The sequence below is a fragment of the Dendroctonus ponderosae genome, unplaced genomic scaffold (assembly GCF_020466585.1).
Source record: "Dendroctonus ponderosae isolate FM_Combo_2020 unplaced genomic scaffold, Dpon_F_20191213v2 Dpon_F_20191213_1, whole genome shotgun sequence".
NCBI lineage: Eukaryota > Metazoa > Arthropoda > Insecta > Coleoptera > Curculionidae > Dendroctonus > Dendroctonus ponderosae.
In genome coordinates, this window is record NW_026017110.1 from 28589059 (window position 1) to 28615814 (window position 26756).

The 26756-nt window shown below is 36.6% G+C and overlaps 2 protein-coding genes across 5 annotated transcripts in view; one reads left to right on the top strand and one right to left on the bottom strand.

Moving 5' to 3' along the window:
* Positions 1-5198: 5198 nt before the first annotated feature.
* Positions 5199-13588, bottom strand: LOC109535435. 3 transcript variants are annotated; one of them, XM_019901346.2, is made up of 6 exons: positions 11568-13588; positions 10920-11508; positions 7825-7968; positions 7621-7761; positions 7454-7568; positions 5199-6249 (listed from the first exon to the last, which is right to left on the bottom strand). In XM_019901346.2, exons 2-6 carry the CDS (start codon positions 11008-11010, stop codon positions 5892-5894), a joined length of 849 nt encoding a protein of 282 aa, XP_019756905.1. In that variant the 5' UTR covers positions 11011-11508; positions 11568-13588; the 3' UTR covers positions 5199-5891. The 3 variants fall into 3 exon arrangements, with proteins under 3 accessions (XP_019756905.1, XP_048517540.1, XP_048517539.1); XM_048661583.1 differs by having other exon boundaries at positions 5199-6013; positions 6071-6249; positions 10920-13584; XM_048661582.1 differs by having other exon boundaries at positions 10920-13588.
* Positions 13589-16074: 2486 nt separating this feature from the next.
* Positions 16075-26756, top strand: part of LOC109535424 (carbonic anhydrase 2) — a 31449-nt gene continuing 20767 nt past the window's right edge. The window contains exon 1 of one of the 2 annotated variants that reach the window (XM_019901337.2): positions 16075-16530. In XM_019901337.2, the coding sequence (XP_019756896.2) occupies positions 16470-16530 (61 nt within the window). In that variant the 5' untranslated portion in view covers positions 16075-16469. Of the gene's footprint in view, positions 16531-22728; positions 23180-26756 lie in introns of those variants that run through there. The other variant, XM_019901336.1, reaches the window with a different exon arrangement.

A 26756-nucleotide genomic window follows, 5' to 3' on the forward strand; every position in this document is an offset into this window, starting at 1 on the left:
AGAACACCCGGTTAATAATGTTCATTCAATAAATTGAGGAAAAATTATCAAACTCGTCAGATTTTGGGAACATATGAAATCCAAATGTGCTCCGAATTAGACAATCTTGCTGCTTTATCGAAAGCACTAAAGCACCGAAAGAAGCATTTTTGTTTTTTTTAAGCCTTCAATCATCCGATTTGGCCATCGAAGACGCACTCAAGCCTCCACAAGTCTCCTGAACTGCCAGTATCTGATACATGCCCGATCCTCCTCTCAGAACATTAACTTTAGCCCTGCAGTCGCATTCCTCTGCTTACATGGGTTGAAGTTGAAACTCGAAGATAAGGAAAATACCCGGACCACTTGAAAAACTGAGAGTTGTGGATGAAGAGGCACGAGAAACTGGCTCTTCCTGGTGATCTGCTGATGAACAGAGGTGATAATTATCGATCGATTATGGAGGAAAAGTGGTGGTTGAGTACCGGAAAATAATCACTAATTTCGATAAGTACAGACGCAATCCCGATGTTTGAAAGTTGCCGGTTTCTCTAAAAAATCTCCAGCCTCCCTTTAAAAGCTCTGAGTATTTTGCAGTTAAGTCCAGGACGGAGAAAATCGAAATCTCTGCAATACTCAAGTGAATGTGCCCAGCAGGATTTTGGAGGAGAAAGATCTGCTGCCTAGAACCCGGTGGGTAATTGAGGCGGAAGAAGAAAATCCTTCACTCATTCTGTTCCAGATGTCTGAAAAACCTCTGGACTGAGAGCAAATATCGTCAACAAACCGTCCAACTAGCCAGCGAAAAACTGTAGCAAATCGTCCCTCATTAACCCGACTTAAACTCATGATTACTGGTTCCAATCAAGCAAACGAAAAGGATAAAGAGCCGGTCGAAGGAATGTTAAGCCCCAGGGCGTCCATGAGCCCATCTCCAGCCCCCATTAGTAACATGTGCTTAAAAATCAACCCAGCTCGAACATCCAAATCTGTGCCCATTCCAGATGGGCTCACTGCGATTCCTGTTGGCAAATGAGCATGAATTGATCAGTTAAGTCTATGATCAGCCATAGACACATTTTCGACTTTCCTTCCTGCTCCAATTCAGAATATTGGCGAGAAAAGCAGGCAGATTCGCTGAAGAAGCAGCAGAGTTATGTTCACTGTTTTTTACGATAAATCAAGCTCATCAACATGGACTTTCTGCGAGAAGCTGAGTCGCTGTTTCCAGCCTAAGCAAAAACGCAGATTTTATTTTTTCAAACGGATTTTTTTTAAACCGACCGACTCAGAAAAGATTAGATTTTAGCATTGAACTCCCGGTTAACAATGGGGCGTTCATTCAATAATTTGAGGAAAAATTATCAGACTCGTCAGATTTTGGGAACATATGAAATTCAAATGTGCGCCGAATTAAACAATATTTTGCTACTTTATAAAAAGAACTAAAGCACCGAAAGAAGCATTTTTATTTTTTTAAAAGCCTTCAATCGTCCGATTTGGCCATCGAAAACGCACTCAAGCCTCCACAAGTCTCCTGAACTGCTAGTATCTGATACATGCCCGATTCTCCTCTCAGAACATTCACTTTCGCCCTGCAGTCGCATTTATCTGCTTGCACAGGTAGAAGTTGGAACTCGAAAATAAGGAAAAATGCCCGGACTACTTGAAGAACTAAAAGCTGTGGATGAAGACGCACGAGAAACTGGCTCTTCCAGGTGCTCTGCTGATGAACAGAGGTGATAATTATCGGTCGATTATAGAGGTAAAGAGGTGCTTGAATATAATGAAAATAATCACTAAGTTTGATAAGTACAGACGCAATCCGATGTTTGAAAGATGCAGATTTCTCTAAAAAATCTCCAGCCTCCCTTTAAAAGCTCTGAGTATTTTTCAGTTAAGTCCAGGACGGAGAAAATCGAAAGATACTCATGTGGGTGTGCCCCGAAAGATTTTGGAGGAGAAAAAAGGAAGAAGGAACGAAGAAGAAGGAGAAAGGACGATCTGCTGCCTTGAACCCGGTGGGTAATTGGGTCGGAAGAAACTCCTTCACTCATTCTGTTCCAGATGCCTGAAAAATCTCTGGACTAGGCGCAAATATCGTCAACAAATCTAGCCAGCGAAAAACTGCAGCAAATCGTCCCCCATAAAGCCGACTTAAACCTCATGATTATTGGCTCCAACCAAGCACACGAAGAGGATAAAGAGCCGGTCGAATGTCTGTTGAGCCCCAGGGCGTCCATGAGCCCGCCTCCAGCCCCCATCAGTAACATCCGCTTGAAAATAAACGGAAAAGAAGTGGTTGAATTCACTAGCAAGGAGCGATGTGTAACTTTGGAAAACTCCGGCCAAGTAGCTTTGAGGATCCTGTGGAGGCAATATGAGTGAAGAGAAGTGAAAACTGACATTTTTTACCCTTTCACGTTCGTTTCTATTGCCTCCCGGGATAAAACACGAGCTCTCAATTTGGTTCCGCATGAAGCATCCAGGAAACCACTTTGAATACTGCGAAATACACATCATCCCCCGAATCTGGGGCGAAAACTTTCGATTTACGATCGTGCTGAAAGGCTTCACCATCATTAAGGACTTGGACCTTCGCAACCATGAACTAACAGAAAAATTGCGACAAAGAGTCCGCGACACCTGTGTAAAAGATGTGCTCAGTGCGGCCATAAGTAAAGTCAACTACTGCAACCCAACCACAATCCCTCTATATAACTTCAGTGAACGGGAGTTATTTGAGAGCGCCAACTTGGAGGAAACCTTCTGCAAACAATCGGCTCAATACGTTTTCAACTCTGCAGTGGTAGATGAGTTGAGGGAGTTTTATCGGGAGATCCGGCTTCAGGAGGACCCGGATGAATGGGATCTTTCCATTGTAAAATTGGTGGAAATTTCCAGAAAAAGGGATCTGCTTATGTACTTTGAAAACCGGCTAGAGTTGTACAAGAAGGCGAAGGAAAGCAGGAAAATGCTCCAAGAAGCTTCGGATGTAAAAGCCAGATCTAAGAAAGGAAGCCAGAAGTCTAAAAGGCCGAAGGAGGCTGATAAAGGTAAGTTTTTTGGATTTTCTAGTAGGTACGTATTGTAAAAACTGATGTTTTTACAATAAGCTATGTTTTAAGCGGCAACATTGCATGTATATACAAGTACGTATGAACAACGTCCCAGAAACGTACTAATAACGAAACAGATATGTTTTTCCGTTAAATTAAACTTAAAAGTAGACGTGCTTCACTTTTGAGATTCGACGTGCGAATAAGCCGCAATTTTTCGCATAAAAACCGACTAGATTATTTCCAAATTAAAAATGACCTTTTCCTAGCTGCAGCGCCAGAATCATCTGGTCATCCTCTAATTCCCAGCTGTCACCGCAAACTCTGTAAATTATTGTAAAAACTCGAAAAACCCACGAATTGCACCAACTAAGAACGCAAAAAATACCTGTTTTGTTTCATCGTTTTGAAGATCTACTTGAGGGAAACATTCCACAAGCTGGTCGACTTGGATGAACCACTTGATAGTACGCAAAACTACATCAATAAGTTCTTCAAACAACATCTACTGCCAGATCGACTAGTCTTTGAACTGTTTGAAGAAACGTACATTTTACGAACGAAGAGAATCAGCAGGGCGGAGGGATCTTCAAACGCGAAACCGATATCGGTGCCTGTTCGGGGAATTGTAAGCTCTGATGCCAAGAAGATTTTTAAAGCTTATTTTAGCAAAGAGGAGACCGCTAAGAAACCGGGGACAGCCAAATAGGACGTTAGTGATACGAAAAAGTCGCAAAAGAGCCAGAAGACTGTTAAGCAGAGTAAGTAGGTAGGGTTTCGTCAAATCGTAAGTGTCTTCGATTTAAGTTGCTCCGGAAACCAGTCGTTTATTCTGAATCTTCATGTCCGCTCTATGACCTGCTTTCTTCAAGACATTTTGTGGTCTTTTCCGTTTCTTCAACCTTCAACCCATCAGAATCAAAATACCCAGAAGTACTTCATAGAAGAGTGTCGACCGCCCAATGTTGGCTTGCCAAAGAATCTTCAGCTCGAAGAAACTGCGGCACCTTTAGCGAACGTGTTTTCCATGCAAGATTTTCTGCGAAAACCTGAGCCTTATGTTACGAAAAATGTTAAGGGAAAATAAAACTAAAGTCGTTAAACTGATAAGGCGACTAAACTTTATTCGTATAATAGGAATCAAAAACATTAACGAGCCGATTGCGCTCAGAACACTTAGAACACTACTATGTTGGTATCCAGATCTGGATACGATAAATCACATCTATTATCACTAGAAATTTGCACTTTAAATCGCGTCGCTAGTAACGCACTTTGCTTAATTAAGGGTCCACGAGTCTTAAGCATATTGACTTGAATATCCTATGGAAACATTACCAATTGAAAAGAAAACGATAGCACGAATAAAGAGCCAAATATCTAAGCTAAAACCTCCCTGCTTCCCTATAGGATATAATACACTTACAGTGATCATATGCTTAAACCCGGAGAACTAATAGATCGTTGACTTCGCAACTAGAAAATCACAGAATCTATTTAGGCCCAGTGTGCTTGCCGATAAATCACAGCTTATAGTATTAAGAAAATTTGACTATAAGAACCTAGTTTCACACACTGTTTTCCAGTCTAAACAAGCAACGAATCGCATTTTTTCCAAAGTAAAGATCAAGTAGAGTGGGTACCGAGCTGCACACGTCGTGTCTTGTATTAGAAGCTAAAATGGCATATTCATTTGAACAACTTGCGAATACGCAAGACTACATCAATTAGTGCTTCAAACAACCTCTAATGCCAGATCGACTAGTCTTTGAACTGATTGAAGAATCGCATATTTTAAGAGTGAAGACAATCAACAGGGCGGAGGGATCTTCAAACGCTAAACCGAAATCGGTGCTTGTTCGAGGAATTGTAAATTCTGATGCCAAGAAGGTTTTTAAAGCAGTTTTTAGCAAAGAGGAAACCAGTAGGAAACCGAATTATCACAACCCGTGATTATACTATTTGCTTGCTTGAACATCATGCTCCCTCTTCAAGTTTTCTTCTTGTTGAGTTTTTCAAGTCCCCAAAAATATTACAATATGCCGACAATACTGCTTGTAATGTGCAAGACAAAAATGCGGAGTGAGTTGAATTCAAATACAGAACAAGGCTTTTATAAAACCATAAGTTCTTGCTGGAAAAATGAGAATTAAAAGTCGATTCAGCTTAGCATTTTGTTGCCAGTTTATTTAGATAACCAGTAAATAGCGAAAAATATGAGTAAACAGTACCATATATAATTGTACAATACAGTATAAGAATACAAAGATTGAAAAGCTGTACAGTGTCGAAGAAGCTAAGCTAAAAAGCTCATAACACGTTATGTAGACCTACAAAGAGAGATATGAGCAAAGTTATCGATAAGTATATATAAGAGTAAAAAAGAGGGTTGTATAAGGTACGATCGAGCTGGGACTGGCGAAAAGGTTTCCCAGCCCTTTTCGTCACCGCCAGCTCCCTAAGCTGCTAAGCTAACAACATCAAATCACAGTTTAAGTTGGTAGTATCACAAAATTTTCCCAGTATCTTGGCTACCACCGAGCATAAACAAATGGTCGTTAGTCATATTATAAGTCGGCAGATGGAGGGTTGAAAGAAACAGCTACTTCTAGATTATTCATTCTGTGCGAAGAATGGAACTTCAACTAGTGCCTATATAGTATCCCTATACTTTATATAGTCTAGTCATTAGAGTAATTGTTTCGTGATGATTGGACAAATTTCATTGTATATGGTCCCTAACATCACCTTGCTACCGAAGTAATGCATGATTACGGAAATAATTATTGCTGGAAATTTGATTAAGTAAATGTAATATTTAAGTAAATTATTAAGATTAATATTCCTTGTTGTCTATGGCCGTGTCCCTTGGACGTCCACTGCCACGCTTTCGAGCATCGGCGTCGAATGGGATGGACTCTTCGGTTTCTCGGAGGCTCCCGACACACTGCTGCCTTTGGACCCACGCCTGGATTCTACGAATCCCGCCCGTTGGAGATTTTGATGGATTTCGGTTAAAACGGCAACTTTACCTGTGGAAAGTGGCGAATGCGGGGGCAAAGAAGCTACGCTATCAGGCCGACTTGGTCCTCTACTCCCTTTCGAACCACGTCTTTCATGGTGCCCCAACTTGGTGTCTCTCAGCAGAGAGGCATTCATCAGCCTGGGGTTGGGCGTATTGAAAATGGTTCGATTTTCTCTCCATCTCGCGCTGGAATCATTTACCTGGGCTTTAGTTCAGCAGTAACTTGAGATCATTGAGAGATTTCATTCGAATTTTGTCACTACAGCCTCCAAGTGAGCCAAAACACAATAAAACAGTATCTGATATTCTACATGGGGTCCAAAGATACGTCGGCATGCTTTCAGATACACGCACAGGGTGTCAAAATAACATGATGAGTTTCTATTGAAAATGTCTGCAGACCTTCCAACCTGAGCTGCGCCCAATTCTTTTACTGTGAAAAATGGATTGCTGCTTGGTCTGAACGCACCATAAAATTGTTTTTTTAATCAGCTTTTTCTTGAAAACGTTTTAAATCAAGAGCGGATTATATAATAAGTAAACTATCAACGACCAACTTGCGCACATTAATCCCCGCATCGCATTTAACACCCTGTAACATAACGGCATAAAAATTAATTCTGGATAGCTTTAACCATCTTCAACCACAAGCCTGTTTGTATTGCATAAATAAATGTGCATACATTTCGGTGCTAAATATCAAATTTTGCCTAAATCGGCAGTAATTCGATGCATGCATGTTAACTTCAATATCATGAAAATGATGTAATCCTGCATTTAAAACGTACAAATTACGTCTATAATGTGCAATAAAGATCGACAATTTTGGGACTTCTGCAAGTCAGCTGAAGAAGCGAAATATCTTCTGGATTTTGTCCAGATTGATGTCATAGTCTTATTTCCTCGCATAATTTGTATTGACTTGCTTCTTTCTGGCACATTTTGCTTATCTTTCTAACTGAGCGTTCTTTAAGTGTATAAGCATTTGTTCCTTGATTATTTTCTTTGAATGATTGTTAATTTTTTCAATAATAAAACACTGAAAATTTGAACTAAATTTTTGTACAAATAGACTCACACTACTTTCAAAGAAAACGACTTGTTTTATGCACTGTACGAACAGCTATTGCAGCCGTACTACTTGCACAAAGTCCACGAACTTGCACAGTCCGTATAGTAGATTGTAATAGAGAAATATCCACAACTTTGCACGTAATTTGCTTGTAAGAGCCCAAGAAAACCATCATTCTAAGTTGAACACCAGTCAGTCTTTTGGACCGTCTATATCGCCGTTCTAGAGAACCATCGCTTCTCTTTGTTCCGCACAATTTAAACTCATTCATAATCCGAATTTTTCAACTCCATTCTTAAAACCATGAATTTGACTCACTTGCTGAAGAGGCGCAAGACAATGCAGATGGTGATGAACATGAGGAACATCGCTACCAAAATCCCGATCATAGCTGGATCTATATAGCGCTGAGAAATAACGATGTTCGGAATAGCTGCAAAAAATACATCTTTGATGTGGAAAAATGCAAATCCATCAATATTTACGTATGCATTCCATTAAACCTCCCGCTCTCATTACGGCTTGTCTTTCGAACCGGCAAGTGCACACTCCATCCTTGCACTCTGTCATTGGTGTTCCCCTTTCGCATTGTTCGTTAAAGAAGCAGGACTGATTTACTGAGGCAGCTGAAAACAATCAGAAAAATATTTTTCTCAAGTTTGAAAAAGTTGGCTTTGAGAAGAACTCACCAACTCCACATTTATCCAAGTGATTAGTGACGGTGAGCTCTGGACGACAGTCGCATTTATTGGTGATGGGATCGCATATGGATCCATCGAAGTCGCACTCTTCCGTCGAACTGCAAGGATCACTGAATTTTTTTTTTACATCATCTAAAACAAAATGTGGAATTGGTTACTTTTGCTTTAAAATTTTGGCGGTGAATTTGGTTTCAGTCTCATGACGGAATTGAAAAATTCGTTAATCCCAAACCAGTCGAGATGCAAGCGCAATTTTTTTGAACAGCAAATTGAAACGCGATTTTTTATCCCAATATGCAGAAAAGTACGTGTAAGATGCTCTATGAGTTCGCGTTTAACCGAACAATAAGCAACTTTTAAGGAATTTTCAGTGCTTCAAGTTTAGTTTTTGTGCCTCAGTTTGGATCGGAAACATTTGTAGCTCCCAAACTGGAAGAAATGGAAGCAGATTTTTGTCGCCAATGTACAAAACAGTCTTCTTAAGATGTTTAGTGAGTTTAAATTGAATCAAGCTACTATGAAGCTTTTCAGGAATTTTCAAAGCCTCGACTTGAGTTTTTGTGCCTTAGTCCGGATCAGAAACATTCGTGGCTCCCAAAATAGAAGAGATAGAAGCGCACTTTTTTACCATAATATGCGAAAGATTCTTCTAAAGATGTCTAGTGAGTTTCAATTGAATTGAATTGAGTAAGAAGCTTTTGAGGAATTTTCAAAGCTCCAAGTTGAATTTTTGTGTCTCACTCCGGATCAGAAACCTTCGTCGTTCACATGCTGCATAAAATATAAGCAACATTTTTTACTCCAAATTGGGGAAATGTCTCCTTAAGATGTCTAGTGAGTTTGACTTGAATTGAGCAACTAAGAAGTTTTTGAGGAATTTTTAAGCTTACAATTTGAGTTTATGTGCCTTAGAACGGATCAGAAACATTTGTGGCTCCCAAAATATACGAAATAGAAGCGTAATGTTTTACCCCAATGTGCGCAAGGGCCTACTCAAGATGTCTAGTGAGTTGGACTTGAATTGAGCAACTAAGAAGCTGTTAAGGAATTTTCAAAACTTCAACTTGAGTTTTCGTGCCTTACTCCGACTCAGAAATATTTGTGGCTTCCAAAATAGAAGAAATAGAGGTGTAACTTTTACTCCAATGTGCAGAAGAGTCAACTCAAGATGTCTAGTGAGTTTGACTTAAATTGAGCAACTAAGAAGCTTTAGAAGAATTTTCAAAACTTCAATTTGAGTTTTTGTTCCTAAATCTGGAGTTCAAAAATTTGTCTCTCCTGAGAGAGAAAAAATTGAAACGCGATTTTTTATCCCAATATGCAGAAAAGTCCGCGTAAGATGCTCTATGAGTTCGCTTTCAATCGAACAACTAAGTGTTTGAGGAATTTTCAATGCGTAAACTTAATTTTTTGTGCCCCAGGCCGGATCAGAAACAGTCGTCGCTCTTGATGGAAGAAATGGAACCGAAATTTTTTTACCCCGATGTACGGAAGAGTCTTCTTAAGATGTTTAGTGAGTTTAATCTACTTCAGTGACTAAGAAGTTTTTCAAGAATTTTCAAAGCTTCAACTTGGGTTTTGTGCCTGAGACCGGAATTGAAAAATTCGTCTAACTCAAACTAAGTTGTGTAAAGCAGCTCGATGAGTTTGGATCCAAATAGGATATTCAAAAATTTTCAAACTTTCTACTTGAGATTTTGCGTCTAAGTGCGCAATTGAAAAATTTATCGCTCTCAAAACTAGAAGAAATAGAAACACAACTTTTACGCCAAAATGAGGAAGAGTCTTCTTAAAATGCTTGCTGAGTTTGGTTCTAATTAAGTCCCTCACACACTTTTGATGAATTTTCAAAGTTTCAGGTCGAGTTTTTGTCCCTAAGCCGGGAATTGAAAATTTCGTCGCTCTCAAACTGAATGAAATAGAAGCGCAATTTTTTGCCTCAATATGAGGAAGAAAATTTTCAAACCTTCAACTTGAGTTTTTGTGCCTTAGTCCGGATCAGAAACATTTGTCGTTCACAAACTGCATAAAATAGAAGCGCCATTATTTAGTCCAAAATGAGGAAGTCTCATTAAGATGTCTAGTGAGTTTGACTTGAATTGAGCAACTAAGAAGCTTTTGAGGAATTTTCAAAGCTTCAAGTTGGGTTTTTGTGCCTAAACTGTGTTTTTCTCCATCAACATGAAGAAGAGTCTTGTTAGCCTGTTCGGTGAGTTTTGAATCGAGCATTTCACAAAATTTTGAATAATTTTCAATTAAATTTTAAATTGATCATATTTCTTTAAAAAGTTCGGTTCTAAAACGGTGTTTCACAACTTAAATTCCTTTACTTATTTTAAGTCCCAACAATAAGAGGAGCCTTGTTAAGATGCTTGTGGAGTTTCGAGCTATTAAGCGGCGTTTGAGGAATTTTCAAAGTTTCAAGTCGAGTTTTTTTGTGGCTCAGACCGGAATTGAAAAATTCGTCTGACTCAAACTAGACGGGACAGAAAGGGAAGCTTTTGCTTAACAATGCGGTAAAGCAACTCGATGAGTGTGGATTCTAACGGGGATGTTTTTGAGAAATTTTTAAAATTCCAAGTCGAGTTTTTTGTGCTTAAGTTTGAAATTGAAAATTTGTTGCTCCAAAAACCAGCAGAAATAGGAACGCGATCTTTTACCCCGGTATGAGGGCGAGTCTTCTTTAGATGTTCGGTAAGTTTGAATTCAATAGAGCCACTCATAAACTGTCGAATAATTTTCAGTTTTCAATCTCTTCAGTTTTCACTTAAAACAAAACAGTGAATAAATTCAATTTAATCACCCTCTATAGCCCAGACAAAGCTTTTAAAAGTTCTTTGTTCATGGAAAGTTTCATGTTCAAGATTTAATGTAGAATAAGATATTGAAGTACATAAAATATCCTGGATTGGCAAAACGACCTCAAACAAAGAAACAAAAAAACAACACGCAACAACTAAACAAAAGGTTTGCGCAAAGCGTGCAAGTGCAACAAAGGCCATCGAGCTGTTTAAAACGAACTCATCTTGGGTCAACTCCTGCTTGCAACGGCAGGAGTTTCCCGCGAGGAAAATCACTCTTACCGTTCGCCTCGTTATCCTCAACGCCATTTAGAATGAGCAGCAGGAGCAGGAGCGACCTCATCCACGGCGCTCTCCGCCTGACCTGCTCCATTATCACTCAAACAGCTCACATATTAACTCGTGGATCGGACGTGCTGATGCCATTCTATGCGAAACTGCATTATTGAAGTTTGAGGCCTCAAACAACCGAGAGTCCGCATTCAGAAAATTTGCGCTGGCGCCGATATCGGCGCTATCGCCCACGTTGCCAATTTTAAATTCATCATACCAAGTGTTGCTCAAAATATCCGGGTGCAGTTTGACTCCAGCCCCAAAAACAACTTTTAATAATTGGTGGTAAAGTATATGCAACGTCTATTGAGACAATGTTAAAATTGGTCTGGTCAGGGCATTGCTTCGACATTTTTCATGGAGAAACAATGGAACTTTATTTATATATTTTAAATTCCAAAATGCATCAGTTCTGTTTGCGCCACTCATTCAATATCGGATTTGGACATTCATAAATTTTGTCTCAATACAGTTTGCAAATACTTTACTTATTTTGCGTTGGTGCGTGTTTTTAATGGCCTTAGCCCTTAATGGAAACCTAAAATGAAATCTTTAAAAAACTTCGACTCGTCGCATTGGACTTTGCATATAATTTACTTGACTGCTGGTTTAGCCGAATGAAATTCTATCGGTAACTTTTACAACCAGCCTTCTACAGGTCGTTTGCTTGAAGAAACCGAACTGAAATTTGTATTAAATCTGTGAGAAATTAGTGTAGATTCTTCAGTGTTTAATTAAAATGTCTCTAAAACAGCGCGAAGAAGTAGAAGGTGTATATTGTGGCTCAAAATCAATTGATGAACATCTTCACCCAGAAAGCCTGGAGGCTCAGATTCAAAGCAAACCCTGTAAATAATAATTTCTAGCTAATGCCACCCATGTAAATAAATGCAAACTTTCCACTCCAATTCTTTGTGTAAAGTAACAATTGAAGAATCATGCAACAGCACCATATCGACAGCTGGAAATCTAGGAAACAATTGGGAATAAAGGTCATAATATTGTAGCAGCCAATTTTACACGAAACTGGTAGTTTAGGGGTAATTCCTGGAATGGGAATCCAGGTTCAAATCCAGGAAATCTTTGCTGCTGGCAACGTCGTCACTGCCCTTAGTTGATCCAGTGTGCGTGACCCAAATAATATAATAATCGTCACTGGAAAGCACTTAAGGGATTATTATTTCCGATATTTTTTCGCCAGAATGAATAACAAACATAAACTGAACATAAAGCCTAGAGGGTTATGGCTGGGTTCACAAGGGTTTGGCTCCAAATCAATACAACAATCCAGGGTTGCACTCATACAATTCCATTGAATTTTTATGGCAAATTTGGCTTCAATCGGGCCACTAAGAGGCTTTTGCGGAAGTTTCAAGTTGAGTCTCTTGTACCTCAGTCGGAAATCTAAAAAATTGCTGTTTCGAAATCGGGCCACTAGGAAGCTCTTGGGGAATTTTCAAAATTTTGAGTTGAGTTTTCGCTCCGGAACTTATAAATTCGCCGATCCATTAACATGAAGAAGAGTTTTGTTACGATGCAGGGTCAGTTTGATTTCAACTGGGCAACCAACAAGTTTTTGAAGAGTTTTCAAATTTTGAACTAAATGTCTTTGTGTCTCAGTTCGGACGTGGAGAATTTCTCACTCCCGAACTTGAACACATTTTCTTCACCATTATGGGGAAGAGCCGTCTGAAAATTAAGCTTGACTTTAGCCGAGTAACTAAGAAGCTTTTGAAGAATTTTCAAAGTTTCAAGGCGAGTTTTCCGTGCCTCAGGCTGAAATTGAAACATTCGTCTAACCCGAACTAGACGAAATCGAAGTGCAACATTTACTAGCAACGAATAAGAGTTTTGCGAAGTTGCTAGATGAGTTTGGTTTAAATCGGGGCAGTAACAGGTTTCTGAGGAATTTTCAAAGTTCAAGTCGATTTTATTAGCGGCTCAGTCAGGAATTGACAAATTTCTCGATCCGAAGCTAGACGAAACAGAAACCCGCTTTTTTCTACCAACATGAGGAAGAGTCTTATTAAGATACTGCGTAAGTTTCGTTGAATTGACTGACTTCAAGCCTGCGGAGGAATTTTGAAAGTTTCAAGTTGAGTTTTTGTGCGTAACTCCTAAATAAAAAAAATCGTCGCTCCAAAACTAGAAGAAACAGTTTTTAGAGTTTTTGTGCCTAAGCCCGTAAGTTAAAAACTTGTCGATCCCGAGCTAGACGAAAAAGAAGCACGTTTTTTTTTCGTCAACATGCGGAAGAGTCTTTTAAGATACTCCGTTAGTTTCATAGCAATCGAGCCCCTACGAGGCTATTGAAGAATTTTGAAAACTTCAAGCTAATTTTTTATGTCGCATTTTATAATTCAAAAACTTGTGGCTCCTATACTAGAAGAGATAGAAGGAAATTTTTTTACCACAACATGAGGAAATTTCCGGTTTAGATGCACGGTGAATTTGGCTTCAATTGGGCAACCAAGCAGGTTTTTTTCAAAGTATCATTCTGAGTTTTTGTGCTTCGGCCAAAATCTCGGCCTCTCGATGGCCTTATTACCATCACGTACTTAATCTTATAGTTGTGAGTTACCTCGAAGGACTCAATAAATCAATTTAATTAAGACAACAGGTATGCGAAATTGTGAAAAATACAAAATTCATTTTGAAATCTCCAAAAATTTTTATTTTTGCCAGCTGAGTAAACGCTGGTGTGAACCAGGTCGATTTTACGAAACTGCGCTTTCTTCTTTCAACATTCTTAACTTCCAGACTATGAAGGATCACGCTTGAAAATTGCACGGTTGAAAACGCTTGACCCTAAATATGTGTACATTTTCATCGAAAACACCCGAAACCCTGATTTTGCCAGTTGACTAAAGTTGATCTCAAGTAGAAGTTTCACTCAACTGCGATTCCACGTTTAAAAATTCCTAACTTTCAAAACAGAGCACTCAAACACACACAAACTCTCACATTCCGAAGAGTGCGGTTCTCTCAAAGCAAGCTAAAATGTTCATAGCAATCCTTTAAAATGCCCATTGTTCAGATTATTAATTGTTGGTCTAAAACTGCATGTTTTACCTGATGGCACCCTCTCCTCTAAAAATTCCTAACCTTCAAACTAGAACAAGTAGCAACTTTAAGCTCGTACAGTGAATTAAAGAAGCTTGACGCTAAAGATAGTAATATTTTAGTTCAAATCTCTAAAAATTGAGATTTTTGCCAGCTGAATAAAATTAGGTGTGAACGAGGACGATTTTCTGCAACTGGGCCCTCTTCTTCAAAAATTCTTAACTTCCAAGCTACAACAAGCGGTAACTTGAAAATTTCACCTTACGTAGAACAAGCTTGACTCTAGATATGGGGGCATTTTCATCAAAAACTCCCAGAACCTTGATTTTTACAAGTTCAGCATATTTGGCCTCAAAAAATTCATAATTTTCAAACCAGAGCAAGTAGCAACTGCAAACTTTCACAGACCCTGGCAGTCGTTTTTTCTCAAACATGCAAATATTTTCATAATAATAGCCTGAAATTGTGAGTTTTTTCAAACTGTCAATTGTTGAACTAAAAGTGGGTGTCTCAACCAACTGCACGCTCTTTTTTAAAAACTCCTAACTTCTAATCTAAAGCAAGTAGCAACTTGAAACACGTTCAGCGCTTTGCAGAAACTTGACGCTAAAGATAGAAATATTTTCATTGAAACCTCCAGAAATTAGGACTTTTACCAGCTGAGTAACATTAGGTGTGAACGAGGACGATTTTCTGCAACTGGGCCCTCTTCTTTAAAAATTCTTAACTTCCAAGCTACAACAAGCGGTAACTTGAAAATTGCACCGTACATAGAACACGCTTGACTTTATATATTTGGGAATTTTCGATAAAAACGCGCGAGACCCTGATTTTTGCCAGTTAACTAAGTCTGGTCTCAAATTGGATGTTTCACCCAACGACAACCCACCCTCGCCTTAAAAATTCTTATGTTCCAAACTAAAGCAAGTAAAGACTTGAAACTCACGCGGTACTTTTGGGAAACCTGACAGAAGACTCTGATATTTTGACTCAAATCTCCAGAATTTGTATTTTGCCTATCTGAGAACAAGGTGGGCCTGAATGTTCAGAACAAGGACGTTCCATCGAACTGGACTCTTGCCTTTAAAAATTCCGAACTTCCAAACGAACATCAGTACGAATATAAAACTTTCTCCGCACTTAGACGATGGGTGAGTCTAAATTTGCGGAGATTCTCATTAAAAACGGAAATACTATATAAGCTGAAAAAAAAAATTTTTGCTCTAGTTCTTAAAACACTTGACTCTAAAGATTCTTTATTTTTGCCAACCGAATATAGGAAGTTTCAGATTACGAGCAAATCCAAAAACATGATAGATGTAGTTTTCTTTAAGAAAAGAAAAAGAGTTTTGAAGCTCCGGTCCCTCTGTGGCATTTTTAGCGAAAAGTTTTGAATGTGTTGACTAACCACTGATGATTTTCACTACTAACGCTCAAAATCCTGTTTTTTGCCAGTTGAGCAAAGTTGACCTCAAATACTACTTTTTCTTCTCAGGGTGAAAATGAAGAGGTTTGCTTTAAGGGCAGTAGGCTTAAAGGGACTTTAAAGCCAAATATAACTTTTGTGCTCAAACTAGAGAGCCTTTAGTACGCAAAATGGTAAAATAGTTCATTATAATTAATTTTGCAACTAAAACACGCAAGCACATCGAAAAAATACTTATTGATCACACCACAGTGTGTACCATAATAAAAACATGCACTGGTAAAGAAATTAGAGTCAGCAGATTGCATTGAATCCAAATCAAGTCTTCACTTGAGGATCCGCTAAAGCCATCACTATCTTCATCTGAAGCTGCCGCTTCATCGAAAACCGCATAAAATTCTTCAGTTGCTTCATATCCATGCTCCACTTGAGTAGAATGGAGCCAATCAGACACAATTTTTATAACTGCTTCGGCTCAGAGTGTTTAATTAAAAAGGGCAATTGGACTCGTTCAAACCAGCACAATTCACTTAACATCCATTTGTTCGCTGTGTTAGATAATTGGGCCGATCCGGCTCTGAACTGCAACTTAACAATGCAACCAATTTGCATGAATTATGCTATATTGTTTCCCACACAGTCCGGTCGACGTCCATATTTGATGCACTCTTGGGAAATTCGTGTGTCCATTAATAAACCAGGAAAAGGCTGATTTCACCGGATTAACTCGTCCAGACGACTCGAACGAAACGTGGTCATTTTTCCTAGTTTCCTTATTGATCCAAATGAGCCGATTCACGGTTATATCGCTCACGTGATACTGCACTTATTATTAAGTGAAGTTGCCATGAAATCCTTATCAAAACGTGATGTCATCGTAAATAACAACATCCACTTGGCATAGTTTCGTTTATCTTCTCTACTAACAATTGAACAGATTTCGATCGTTTGGCTCAACTCCACCACCTGAAAAATTAACTCTGGTGCTGTTTCGGTTCGAATAGGTGAAGATGTTTTTCGCTGTCACCATCGTTTCGACCCTCCATCTATTCATCAGGAAGCTGATACAAGGTAAATTTTAATATTTTTTGCTTGCCCTGTATATGTGTATCTGGATTAACAAAACCGCGATTTATTGCTGTGTTTTTCCACAAATTGAGGCGGAAATTGTGTGTAGTAGTTTATGTTGATAATGCTGTTTTAGAGGATTTCATCATCGGGATTAAGATTAAATGGCAGACGTTTTATTGAATTGTATTGCCCTCTCACCCGTTTTCACTTGAAAAGTGTATTTTTAGTGCGTTTTTAGTCTAAATCAAACCGGAATTTTCCAAAAATGTCTCTCTTGATCTTTGCAAGCATTAATTCGCGAAACTCCCCGGGTGTCAGTAATTTATATTAAAATCTTTACAGAACAACCTTTCAATCAGTAGCTTCCGGTATTTTCGACTATCATCAGTTAATCGATAAAATAAAAAATTGCTAAACCTTGTCTCTTAATTTACGAAAATTATTTTGAAAACCAGTCTCATTCTTTTTGACCAGAGACTGAAAGCAAAGTCACTAAAATAAATTTTAATTTTATACATTTATACAGGGTGATTCAAAATTGGCGTCATTCCTTTTAAAGGGTGATAGAGGCTCCCTTGGGGAGTACGAGAAAAATATTGAAAATTTTTTTTCCGAAAATTTTTAGAAGATTTTAACAGTTGAAGTTCGAATTTCAACTTTGTTATTAAGCATTATTTTGAAATTATCCCATGTTTAATTGGTAGCATATTGGAATACTTAAGCATTCAAAAAGAAAAATTACCATCTTTGCTTCAAATTACCAACATTTTTTATATCAAAAAAGTTCTCTTCTACAACTTTTTGATGAAAAGTCACAGCGGCAATGATGTTTTTTGTCATTAACAGATAGTTACAGGTGGATAGCCCTTGTCAATAATAACAATAATTTGTCAGTCTGTATAATTCCATGGTTACAGGAGTTTTAAATAATTACGAAACTACAGGTATTTGCGCAATGTTAATTAGGCAGTTTACCTTGAAAAACATTGCTGCCGTATTTCTGATATAGTTTTTTGCAAATTTCTCAGTTTCTAATAACAATTAATTAATTTTTTTATTTTTTCTGTACTCCTATAACAGCACCAGACAACACCTCCAGAGGAATGACGCCAATTTTGTATCACCCTGTATATGTATACTTTGCAGGAATGTCAAGCATTTGCAGGTGCTTTAAGCGAGTTTAAAAACAAATTATACATTTACTTTTGGGATGCATTTAAGCGTGTTATCGTCTTTCTGCCTCGGTCTTTATTGATCAATAAATTTAAAGGTGGATTAGGCGCCTTCTACTTTTTATCCGTTTTATTATTAATTACGCGAAATACACTTAATAACATTGCACGTCACCAACAAGATTAATTCTGGATTAGGCGGTTTATATAAATTATAGAAAATGCGACGATCGATGGCGAACAGTTTGGCTTTAGATAAGTCTAGTGCTAAAGATAAGCATTTTTTGCCCTCGCTGATGCTTGGAAAATGTAAAAGTTCATCTGGACTGGTGGAGGTTTTGCTAGTCACCCAACTTTGTGTAGCTAAAATCCAGAGGTTCAAAGGCAAAGTCCTGCCACATTTAGAATGAACTTATAACATATTTTCAAACTCATTGAACCATTTCCAATCGGAAAAACTCAGCTTAAAGTGGTGACTGTTGAATGTCCTTAAATAAATAACGGAAACGTCGCATGTCGCATGAACTGAACATGTTAATTTCATCACGGGTTTGCATACAATAGCTGAGTAAATAGTCACAATTTACATTAATTCGTGGAAGCAATAAAAGTTCGATCGCGCTTTTAAGAAGGAAATCCGCCTTATTTCATCGAATGGGAATTAAATCATCATCAATCTTTCATGTTTTATTAAGCGATTCGGCGTGTGCCCACTTTAGATTAAATTATTTAATAGTGGGTGTTCGGGAAATAGGGGGCAGTCATTCAAGTGGCAATATTTCTAAAACGGTGCGACAAAGCTTCCAGAAAATGTGCTTCATTTGATCAATCAAGGAAAAAGTTAGGACCAGCTTAATGCGAATAAAGCAATAATTTACTGAATTCTTCCTCTTTTGCCAGCAGATCATGCTGCCAGACTTTTTAGGGTTTAACTAGAAAATTTAAATTGTGACAAATTGGCGTCTGTAAAACGGATGCTTTGGGTCGAGATTGATTGGAAAAAATCAACACATTCAGCAATTTCTCAGAAAGTGCCTGACGATGGCTTAAAAACTTTTGCCACTAATAAACTGAAATATACCCTAACAAATCCATGCAAAAGTAATTTCCTCACTTGACTGGTTTCCGAGGGTTAGACAGTGAAACTCCGGCCTGCATAAACAAGCGGAAAGTGCAAACAAATGTTTTTAAACACCCATGTAAACTTCCTAATGATGAATGAAAATCGAAACGTTTTCGCATTACAAAACACATCTGATCACATATGAAATTTATACGAAAGTAACACTTTCACTATCATAAATATTGAGGAAATAAAAGCCAAACTTAGACCAACATCAACAACCATAAATTCTATCGCTAAGTTAAAGAAAATCTCAAAAATAGCCTGTTTATGACTCAAAATCGAAAATTTTGCCACTAATAAAATGAAATATACCCTAACAAATCCATGCAAAAGTAATTTCATGACTTGACTGGCTTCCGAGGATTTAACTATGAAACTCCGGCCTGCATAGAAAAGCGCAAATTTACAAACGGAAATTAGAAAAAAATCATGAAGACTCCCTGAGGATGAAGCAAAATCGAAACATTTTCTACTGATGGCACACAGCTTGCCCTACGAAATCTATTCAAAGGTGACTCTTCAACTTGTTTAAATATTAAGGAAATACGTTCTAAGACTTGCGTAAACAACTGCAAAATTTGATCGCAATTTAAAAAAAATAATAAAATATCAGGATGAATACTGAAAATTCAAACTTCTACTACTTACAAAACAGACTACGGCCAATGAAATCTATAGAAAATTGACTCTCCAGTTTGACTGGTTTCTGAAGAAATAACTGTCAAACTCCGGCCTGGAGGTTCCAGAGGAAAGGAGGTTCTAAACAAATTCACAGAAACTCCCTGATGATGAGTCAAAATCGAAACATCTTCCACTTATAGAACACACATTGCCCTACGAAATTTGTGCAAAGGTGACTCTTCAGTCTTTCTAGATATTGAGAAAATAAATATCAAACTTAACCTCCATCAACAAGCGAAAAAAGCAATTTTTTGAAAAATTAGAAAACATCCTGATGATGATTCAAAATTGAAACCTTTCAGTTTGCATCTAGAAAGAACTGTGCCCTACAAGATGCATGCAAAAGTATCTATTAAGCTTTCCGGTTTTCTGCGAAAATAAACGCCAACCTTTGTCCTCTATAAACGACCGCAAATTAAAAAAAAATATTTTAAACTTCCTGATGATGGTTTGAAATTGAAACTTTTTATTCCGCATATAGAAAGCACTTTGCCCTGCAAGAGGCACCCAATTGTAAATACTGTACTTTCATGTTTTCACAGAAAATAAATGCCAAAGTTAAACAATCACAAAAGTGAATCACAAATTATAAAAAAAACCGTAAAAATATCCTAATTACTCAAAATTCAAACTTTTCATTCTACGTATAGCACTTTGCTAGAAAACAGATCCAAAAATGAATATGCGACTTTGCTGGTTTCTGAAAAAATTAATGCTAAACTTTAATCTCCTTAAACATCCACACAATTACATGGCAATTTTTTTTACCGGAAAACGCCTGATGATGGCGCAAAATTGAAACTTTTTATCCCGCATATAAAACACACTTTGGCCTGCAAAATATACCCAAAAGTGAATATCGAACTTTTCTAGTCTCTGAGAAAATAAGTGCCAAACCTAGGACTACATAAACGACCGAAAAGTTCTGAGAATTTTTTTTAATTTCGAAATAAGAACTGACGATGAATACAAATCGAAACTTTTACTATTTATAAAACGCATCAAACCCAATAAATCTCATACAAAAGTCAATATGTAGTGTAACTGATTTCTTAATAAATAACTGTGAAACTTCTGTCTGCGTAAACAAGCGTAACAAACATAAAGTGCCAACAAATGTTTTTAAAAAATCATCTGATAACATATGAAATTTATACGAAAGTAACACTTTCACTCATAGATATTGAGAAATTAAATGCCAAACTTAGACCAACATCAACAACCATAAATTCTATCGCTAAGTTAAAGAAAATCTCAAAAATAGCCTGTTCATGACTCAAAATCGAAACTTTCGCCACTAATAAGATGAAATATACCCTAACAAATCCATGCAAAAGTAATTTCCTAACTTGACTCGTTTCCGAGGATTTAACTGTGAAACTCCGGCATGCATAGAACAGCGCAAATTTACAAACGGAAATTTAAAAAAATCATAAAAACTCCGTGAGGATGAAGCAAAATCGAAACATTTTCTACTCATGGAACACAGCTTGCCCTACGAAATCTACTCAAAGGTGACTTCAACTTTTTTAAATATGCACCCAATTGTAAATATTATACTTTCATGTTTTCTGAGAAAATAAGTCACAAAGTTAGACCTGCATAAACAAGCACAAACTGAATCGCAAATTTAAAAAACCCTGAAAATAGCCTTGAACAAAAAAATTTCTTTCCCAAAAATCGAACCGTTTTTGCATTACAGAACACATGTTGAACTATGAAAGTAACACTTTTACTTTCCTAGATTTTGAGAAAATAAATGCCCAACTTAGACCTGCATAAACAAGCATAAAATTATATTGCAAGTTAAATGTAATCTCGAAAATACTGTTGATGACTGAAAATTGTAATTTTTTCTTTCGCATTTAGAACGAACGTTGCCCTAGAAAATGCACACAAAACTGAATATCCAGAGTGACTGCCGCTTGAGAAAATTAATTCCAAACGGAGGCCTGCATAAACGGGCGTAAAATTATATTGCAAACTTTAAAAAATAGCCTAACGATGACTCAAAATCTAAACGTTTTTCACAAATAGAACATACATTGTGAAAGTAAATCTCCGACTTCACTAATTTCTGGGAAAAACTGGCAAACTTTGATCTGCATTGCCAACCACAAAATTTTATTTTGCTAAGTTTTATTACGCAAAAATGAGTTTTCAACTCTACTGGTTTCTGAGAAAACCAATGCCAAACCCTTAGGCCTGCATAAATAGCTACAAAACTCAAAAATATGGAAAATAGCTCGAAACAACTAATTTAACTAAAGCTAACTTTTACTTCTTATAAAGCAGACATTATTTCTCAATAAAATCCAAGTTGAAGTTGATTCAAAATCAGAACTTATGAATTCAACTTTGCCCCAGAAATGTAACACAAAAGTGACTCTGTCATTTTGCAAGTTTCTGAGAAAATAAATGTCAACCATTACCTGCTTAAAAATATTCAAAATCTACATGCAACTTTGAAAATTTCTTGAAATTTCCCTGATGATATCTGAGAATCGAAACTTTTCGAACTTGTAGAACACATTTTGCTCTACAAAATACATATAAAAGCTCCTCTCTGACTTTGTTAGGTCCTGGAAAAATTAATACCAGCCTCCGGCCTGCAAAACCAAGTGAAATCAATGGCAAGTTCAATATTTATTAAAAACATTGCATAAAACTGCGTTTTTATCAATCACAAAAACCAATTAATTCATATTATAATTAAGGCTTTTCCATAATGAGTTTAGGATGTTATAAATTCAACGCCAGCGTCGGCTACATTTATTGAAAAAATGAATTCCCTCGTATATAAAATGTAGTGGACCAGATGAATCACTTTGATAATAAAGCGCCTCACCTAAAGAATACAAGCTGTTGATTCACGTGACCAGTTCCAATCAATAAAGTGTTTTCGCCAAAATGAAGATTAGGGCCTCTATGAATATTGAGTGCATCTTTTAGATGCTGTTCTAAACTCACTCAGATCAGAATGGAACATTTCCATCCGGAAAAGAATTGACTTAACAAAATGTTTGAAACAACATCTCTAACTACTAGTCGATGAAAAGCCTCACCAAACAGGACTATAAATTGTTCCATTGACGTCATCCGCCTACCAAAAAAATACTGTATCACCCAATAAGCTACAGAAGGTATTTTTAAGTGAACCTCCCAGTTAATCCAAAAAGCCCATAATCTCTGGATCAACCGAACATGAAACGTTGGTAGACACGAGCCCAACCATAAAACATCTAAATATTATTGCAAGGATTATTGGAGGATTATTCTAAATAATTCGAATAGCTACCTTTTAGCTAACTTAATAGCAATTTTTCACGGTCCTACTGTGCAGTTTAGAATCAACTCTCGTTGTCGGTTCGTTTGAGCAGAAACATGGGCAAATCGGTTAAGCGACTCATTGACACTGAGGATGGTGCTGGTAGCGAAACGCTGGGCAAGAAGATCAAGCTTGATCTGGCCAAGTTGAAGAAAGTGGTTGAACCGAAAAGTAGTGATAGTAGTGGAACTGAAGCAGTGAAGAGAAATGGGGAGAAGCAGTTGAGGACGAGGAATGCACTCGTGGCAAAGCGAAGAAAGGTGGAAAAAGTTGAAAAGGAACAAAGTAGCCAGCAAATAATTTCAGCTGCCAAAACAGCTCGGTTGCTGCTTGGTTATGAATGTAAGTTGAGATTCAGAAGAACATTCTTCCCCTTTAGTCCCAGCCTAGTTGGGACTAAAATTGGCTTGAGGTCAAAAAGTCTTTGACTTTTTGGACCCAAAGTTTTTTTGTTAAGTTTCTAGTCGTAAAATTAAGACAAAGTGTTTTCGGTTTGATTGCACAAAAAAGCCAAATAATTTTCAGTAAGGCTCTAAAGACGCAAATTTGAAATTTTCAGCAATCTAGAAGACACTTTATATTCGTGTTATTCTAGAACGATTTTAGTAGTGCTAGTTTCGTTCATTTCTCCCAGTAACTTTGGGTTTTGCAAACAATGCACTTAAACCACATTCTTCAATAAGAGCAAGCTTTTCATGGAGTGGAAAGAAGAAACATTAAAATTGTTAAAAAATAAGTCTAAAAATTCTTAAAATAAAACAATTAAGCGACGGGAATAGGATTGGGACATTTATGTTTAATGTTTGCTGTTTTTCTTACTTCTTTTCTCTGCTATTTCATTTAAACATTCTAAAGACTTTTTGAAAATAATTGTAATTTTTTAATTGCAATTACGTTAATTCCTCCTAATTCTTATAGAGGTTTTTATTTTATGTAGTTTAATTCAATTTTATTTTTATTCAGTTTAATCACAGTTTCTTCTTCCTAATGGTGTTATGAACAAATTTATTATTTTATATGAATTTCATTTTGATTTTATGAAATTTTTTTTATGAAAAATTTTATGAATTAACTAATCTAAATTGTGTTTAAAAAACCTAAAAAAATAAATTAATTAATTTCAAAGATCAGATAAATGAATGAAAAACTGTTTCCTTATACCGACTTACTGATAAGCAACATTTTTTAAATTACGCGAACTCATGACTAACATAAAAATCCTGATAAGCCAGTGCAACAAGCTTTCACAACTTTCATAATATTGAAGTCTTCCAAGGAACGAACTCTTTAAAATTTCGGGTTTTATCTTATATAAAAGCATACTTGGGAAAGATCAAATGGTGGCCAGAACTGAACAGATTTTATTAGTCCTAAAGACTATTTTAAGGAAAATTTAAGAAAATGAGCGTAGACTCATTTAAGATTTTAATTATTACCAAACCATTAAAATTAATTCGTTGAGAAAAGTGGATTTAAGGCGAGTCTTCAAAACTTTGTCATGCTCTTAGCAGACTTATAGAAGCTTCAGATAAATTAAACTTTTTGCAGATTTTAATGCGTTTTAGTTAAAGTAAATTTGAGACAATGAGAGCAATTTTAATTGTTGACAAAGAAAGAAAATAAATCCAGTCAAAAAACCGGTTTAAAAAGCGAACCCTAAAAACTTTGTCATGCTCTTACCAGTCCAATAAAAACTTCAACTACAATTTAAGACTTTTCGCACAATTTAATGCGTTCTGGTTAATGTAAAGTTAAGCCAATGAGAGAAACTTCATTTGTTGCCAAAGCACTAAAACAAATTTATTCAAAAAAGCCGGTTTAAGTCGGAACCTGAGAACTTTGTCATGCTCTTAGAAAACCGATATAAGCTTCAGATAAAGGACGCTTTCCGCAGATTTTAAAGCGTTTTAATTAATGTAAATTTGAGAAAATGAGAGTAATTTTAATTGTTGACAAAGAAAGAAAATAAATTCAGTCAAAAAACCGGTTTAAATAGCGAAGCCTAAAAACTTTGTCATGCTCTAGGCAGTCAAAAATAGCAGTCAGCTCTAAGCAGTCATAAAAACTTCAACTATTTATGACTTTCCGTACATTTTAATGCGTTATGGTTAATGTAAAGTTAGGACAATGAGAGTAATTTTATTTATTGTCAAAGCACGAAAACAAATTTATTTAAAAAAGCCGGTTTAAGTCGGAACCTGAGAACTTTGTCATGCTCTTAGAAGACGGACAGAAGCGTCAGACAAATGAAACTTTTCGCAGATTTTAATGTCTTTTAGTTAAAGTAAATTTAATACAATCGGAGCATAAAAATATATTCAGTCAAAAAAACCTGCTTAAAAGGCGAAGCCTGAAAATTTTGTCCTGCTCTTAACAGTTCAATAAAAACAGTTCAACCACTTGAGACTTCGCAACTTCGCAAACTATAATATGCGAAAAGACGCATTAAAAAAATTAAACGATTAATTACCGTAAATTTAAACAATGTACGGATTTAAAAAAATTATGCGTTTTAGTTAATGCAAATTTCGCAAAATGAGAGTAATTTTAGCTGTTTTCCAAAGTACAACTTTTAATTCATTAGTGAGTTTAATGCGTGTCTACAAAAAATACAAATAAAATTAAACTGCAAGTTATAATCATGTTTAGTTACTCATTATTTTAACAATTCATTTAAAAAACGCTCTTAATAGACTTACAAAAGCGTCAAATACATGAAATTTTTGGCGCATTAAAGTGCGTTTTACTTACTACGAATTTGAAAAAATGGAAGTATTTTTAATTGATAAATTTACTCAAAAGTAGGAGATTTAATGCAGGGCCTGAAAACTTTGTCATGCTCTTAGCAGCCCCATAAAATCTATTTGTAGTCCATTTACTATGGACTAAGTATTAATGTTTGTTATTGTTTATCATAAAATCCATGCGTTGCACTCTAGCGAATCTGTGATAACAATTTTAAAAAAGCGCAACCAATTCGTGCTACAGTCACAAGTCATTAGCCAAGTAAATACAATTAATCACTAAGAAAATAAATTGTGCAAACGAACAGTCAAGGTGCATAGGCGTTTCAATGCACTGAATCAGACTGATTACTTTTTTCAAGGAGTTGAATTTATTAAAATTGATAACAACAAGTGACTTGGGGAAAAATGATCAAAACAAACAGCGAGGAAATTTCCAATTTAGTTAATTATATCAAGTGGTCAGCGCAATTAAAACCTTGCAATCGAAAAGTACCTTTATCGACCACCTTGTAATTCCCAGGCATTTAAAAACGGTACTTAAAACAGCCATTTGCATACAATAAAATTGTTGTAACCTTTTGCAAGTGCGATTCGAGTTATTTTTATGCAAATCATCCAGTGAGTCTATCAAGAAAGCTCAATAGCTATATACAGGGTTGCTCATTAGTGCGTCAAAGTGCGATATCTCAGTAAATATGAAGTTTACAAGAAAATTCGTCCAACGAAAGTTTTTCACGTTTAAAAGGTCCACATTCTAAAATTACTTTCCAATATACAGGGTGCATCATAAACGTGTGGTAGTTACCAACTCTGTTTTTTTAAATGAAACCCCCCTTTTTTTTGTTATTTTCAGATTGGCCGTTCAATTTTAATTTATGTTTGTTTCAACCGTTTTACCTGAAAAAATTACGATTTCCGAGTTATTCGTAAAAATGTGAAAGTTTTGACAGCTACTGGGTTCCACAGAAATCGATGCTGTACACTACCCGCTGCGAATTTTGGAAAACTATTTTCAGCGATTCTAACAGAACATCATGATCTACGCGTAGATATGTTTTAAATTATAAGGAAATACTTCTAAACCGGGCAATTAGCCTCTAAACTTGCATGTTTTTAAACCTCAAAAAGTTGCTTATTTCAAATGGAACCCCCTATTTTTTTTCTCGATTTCA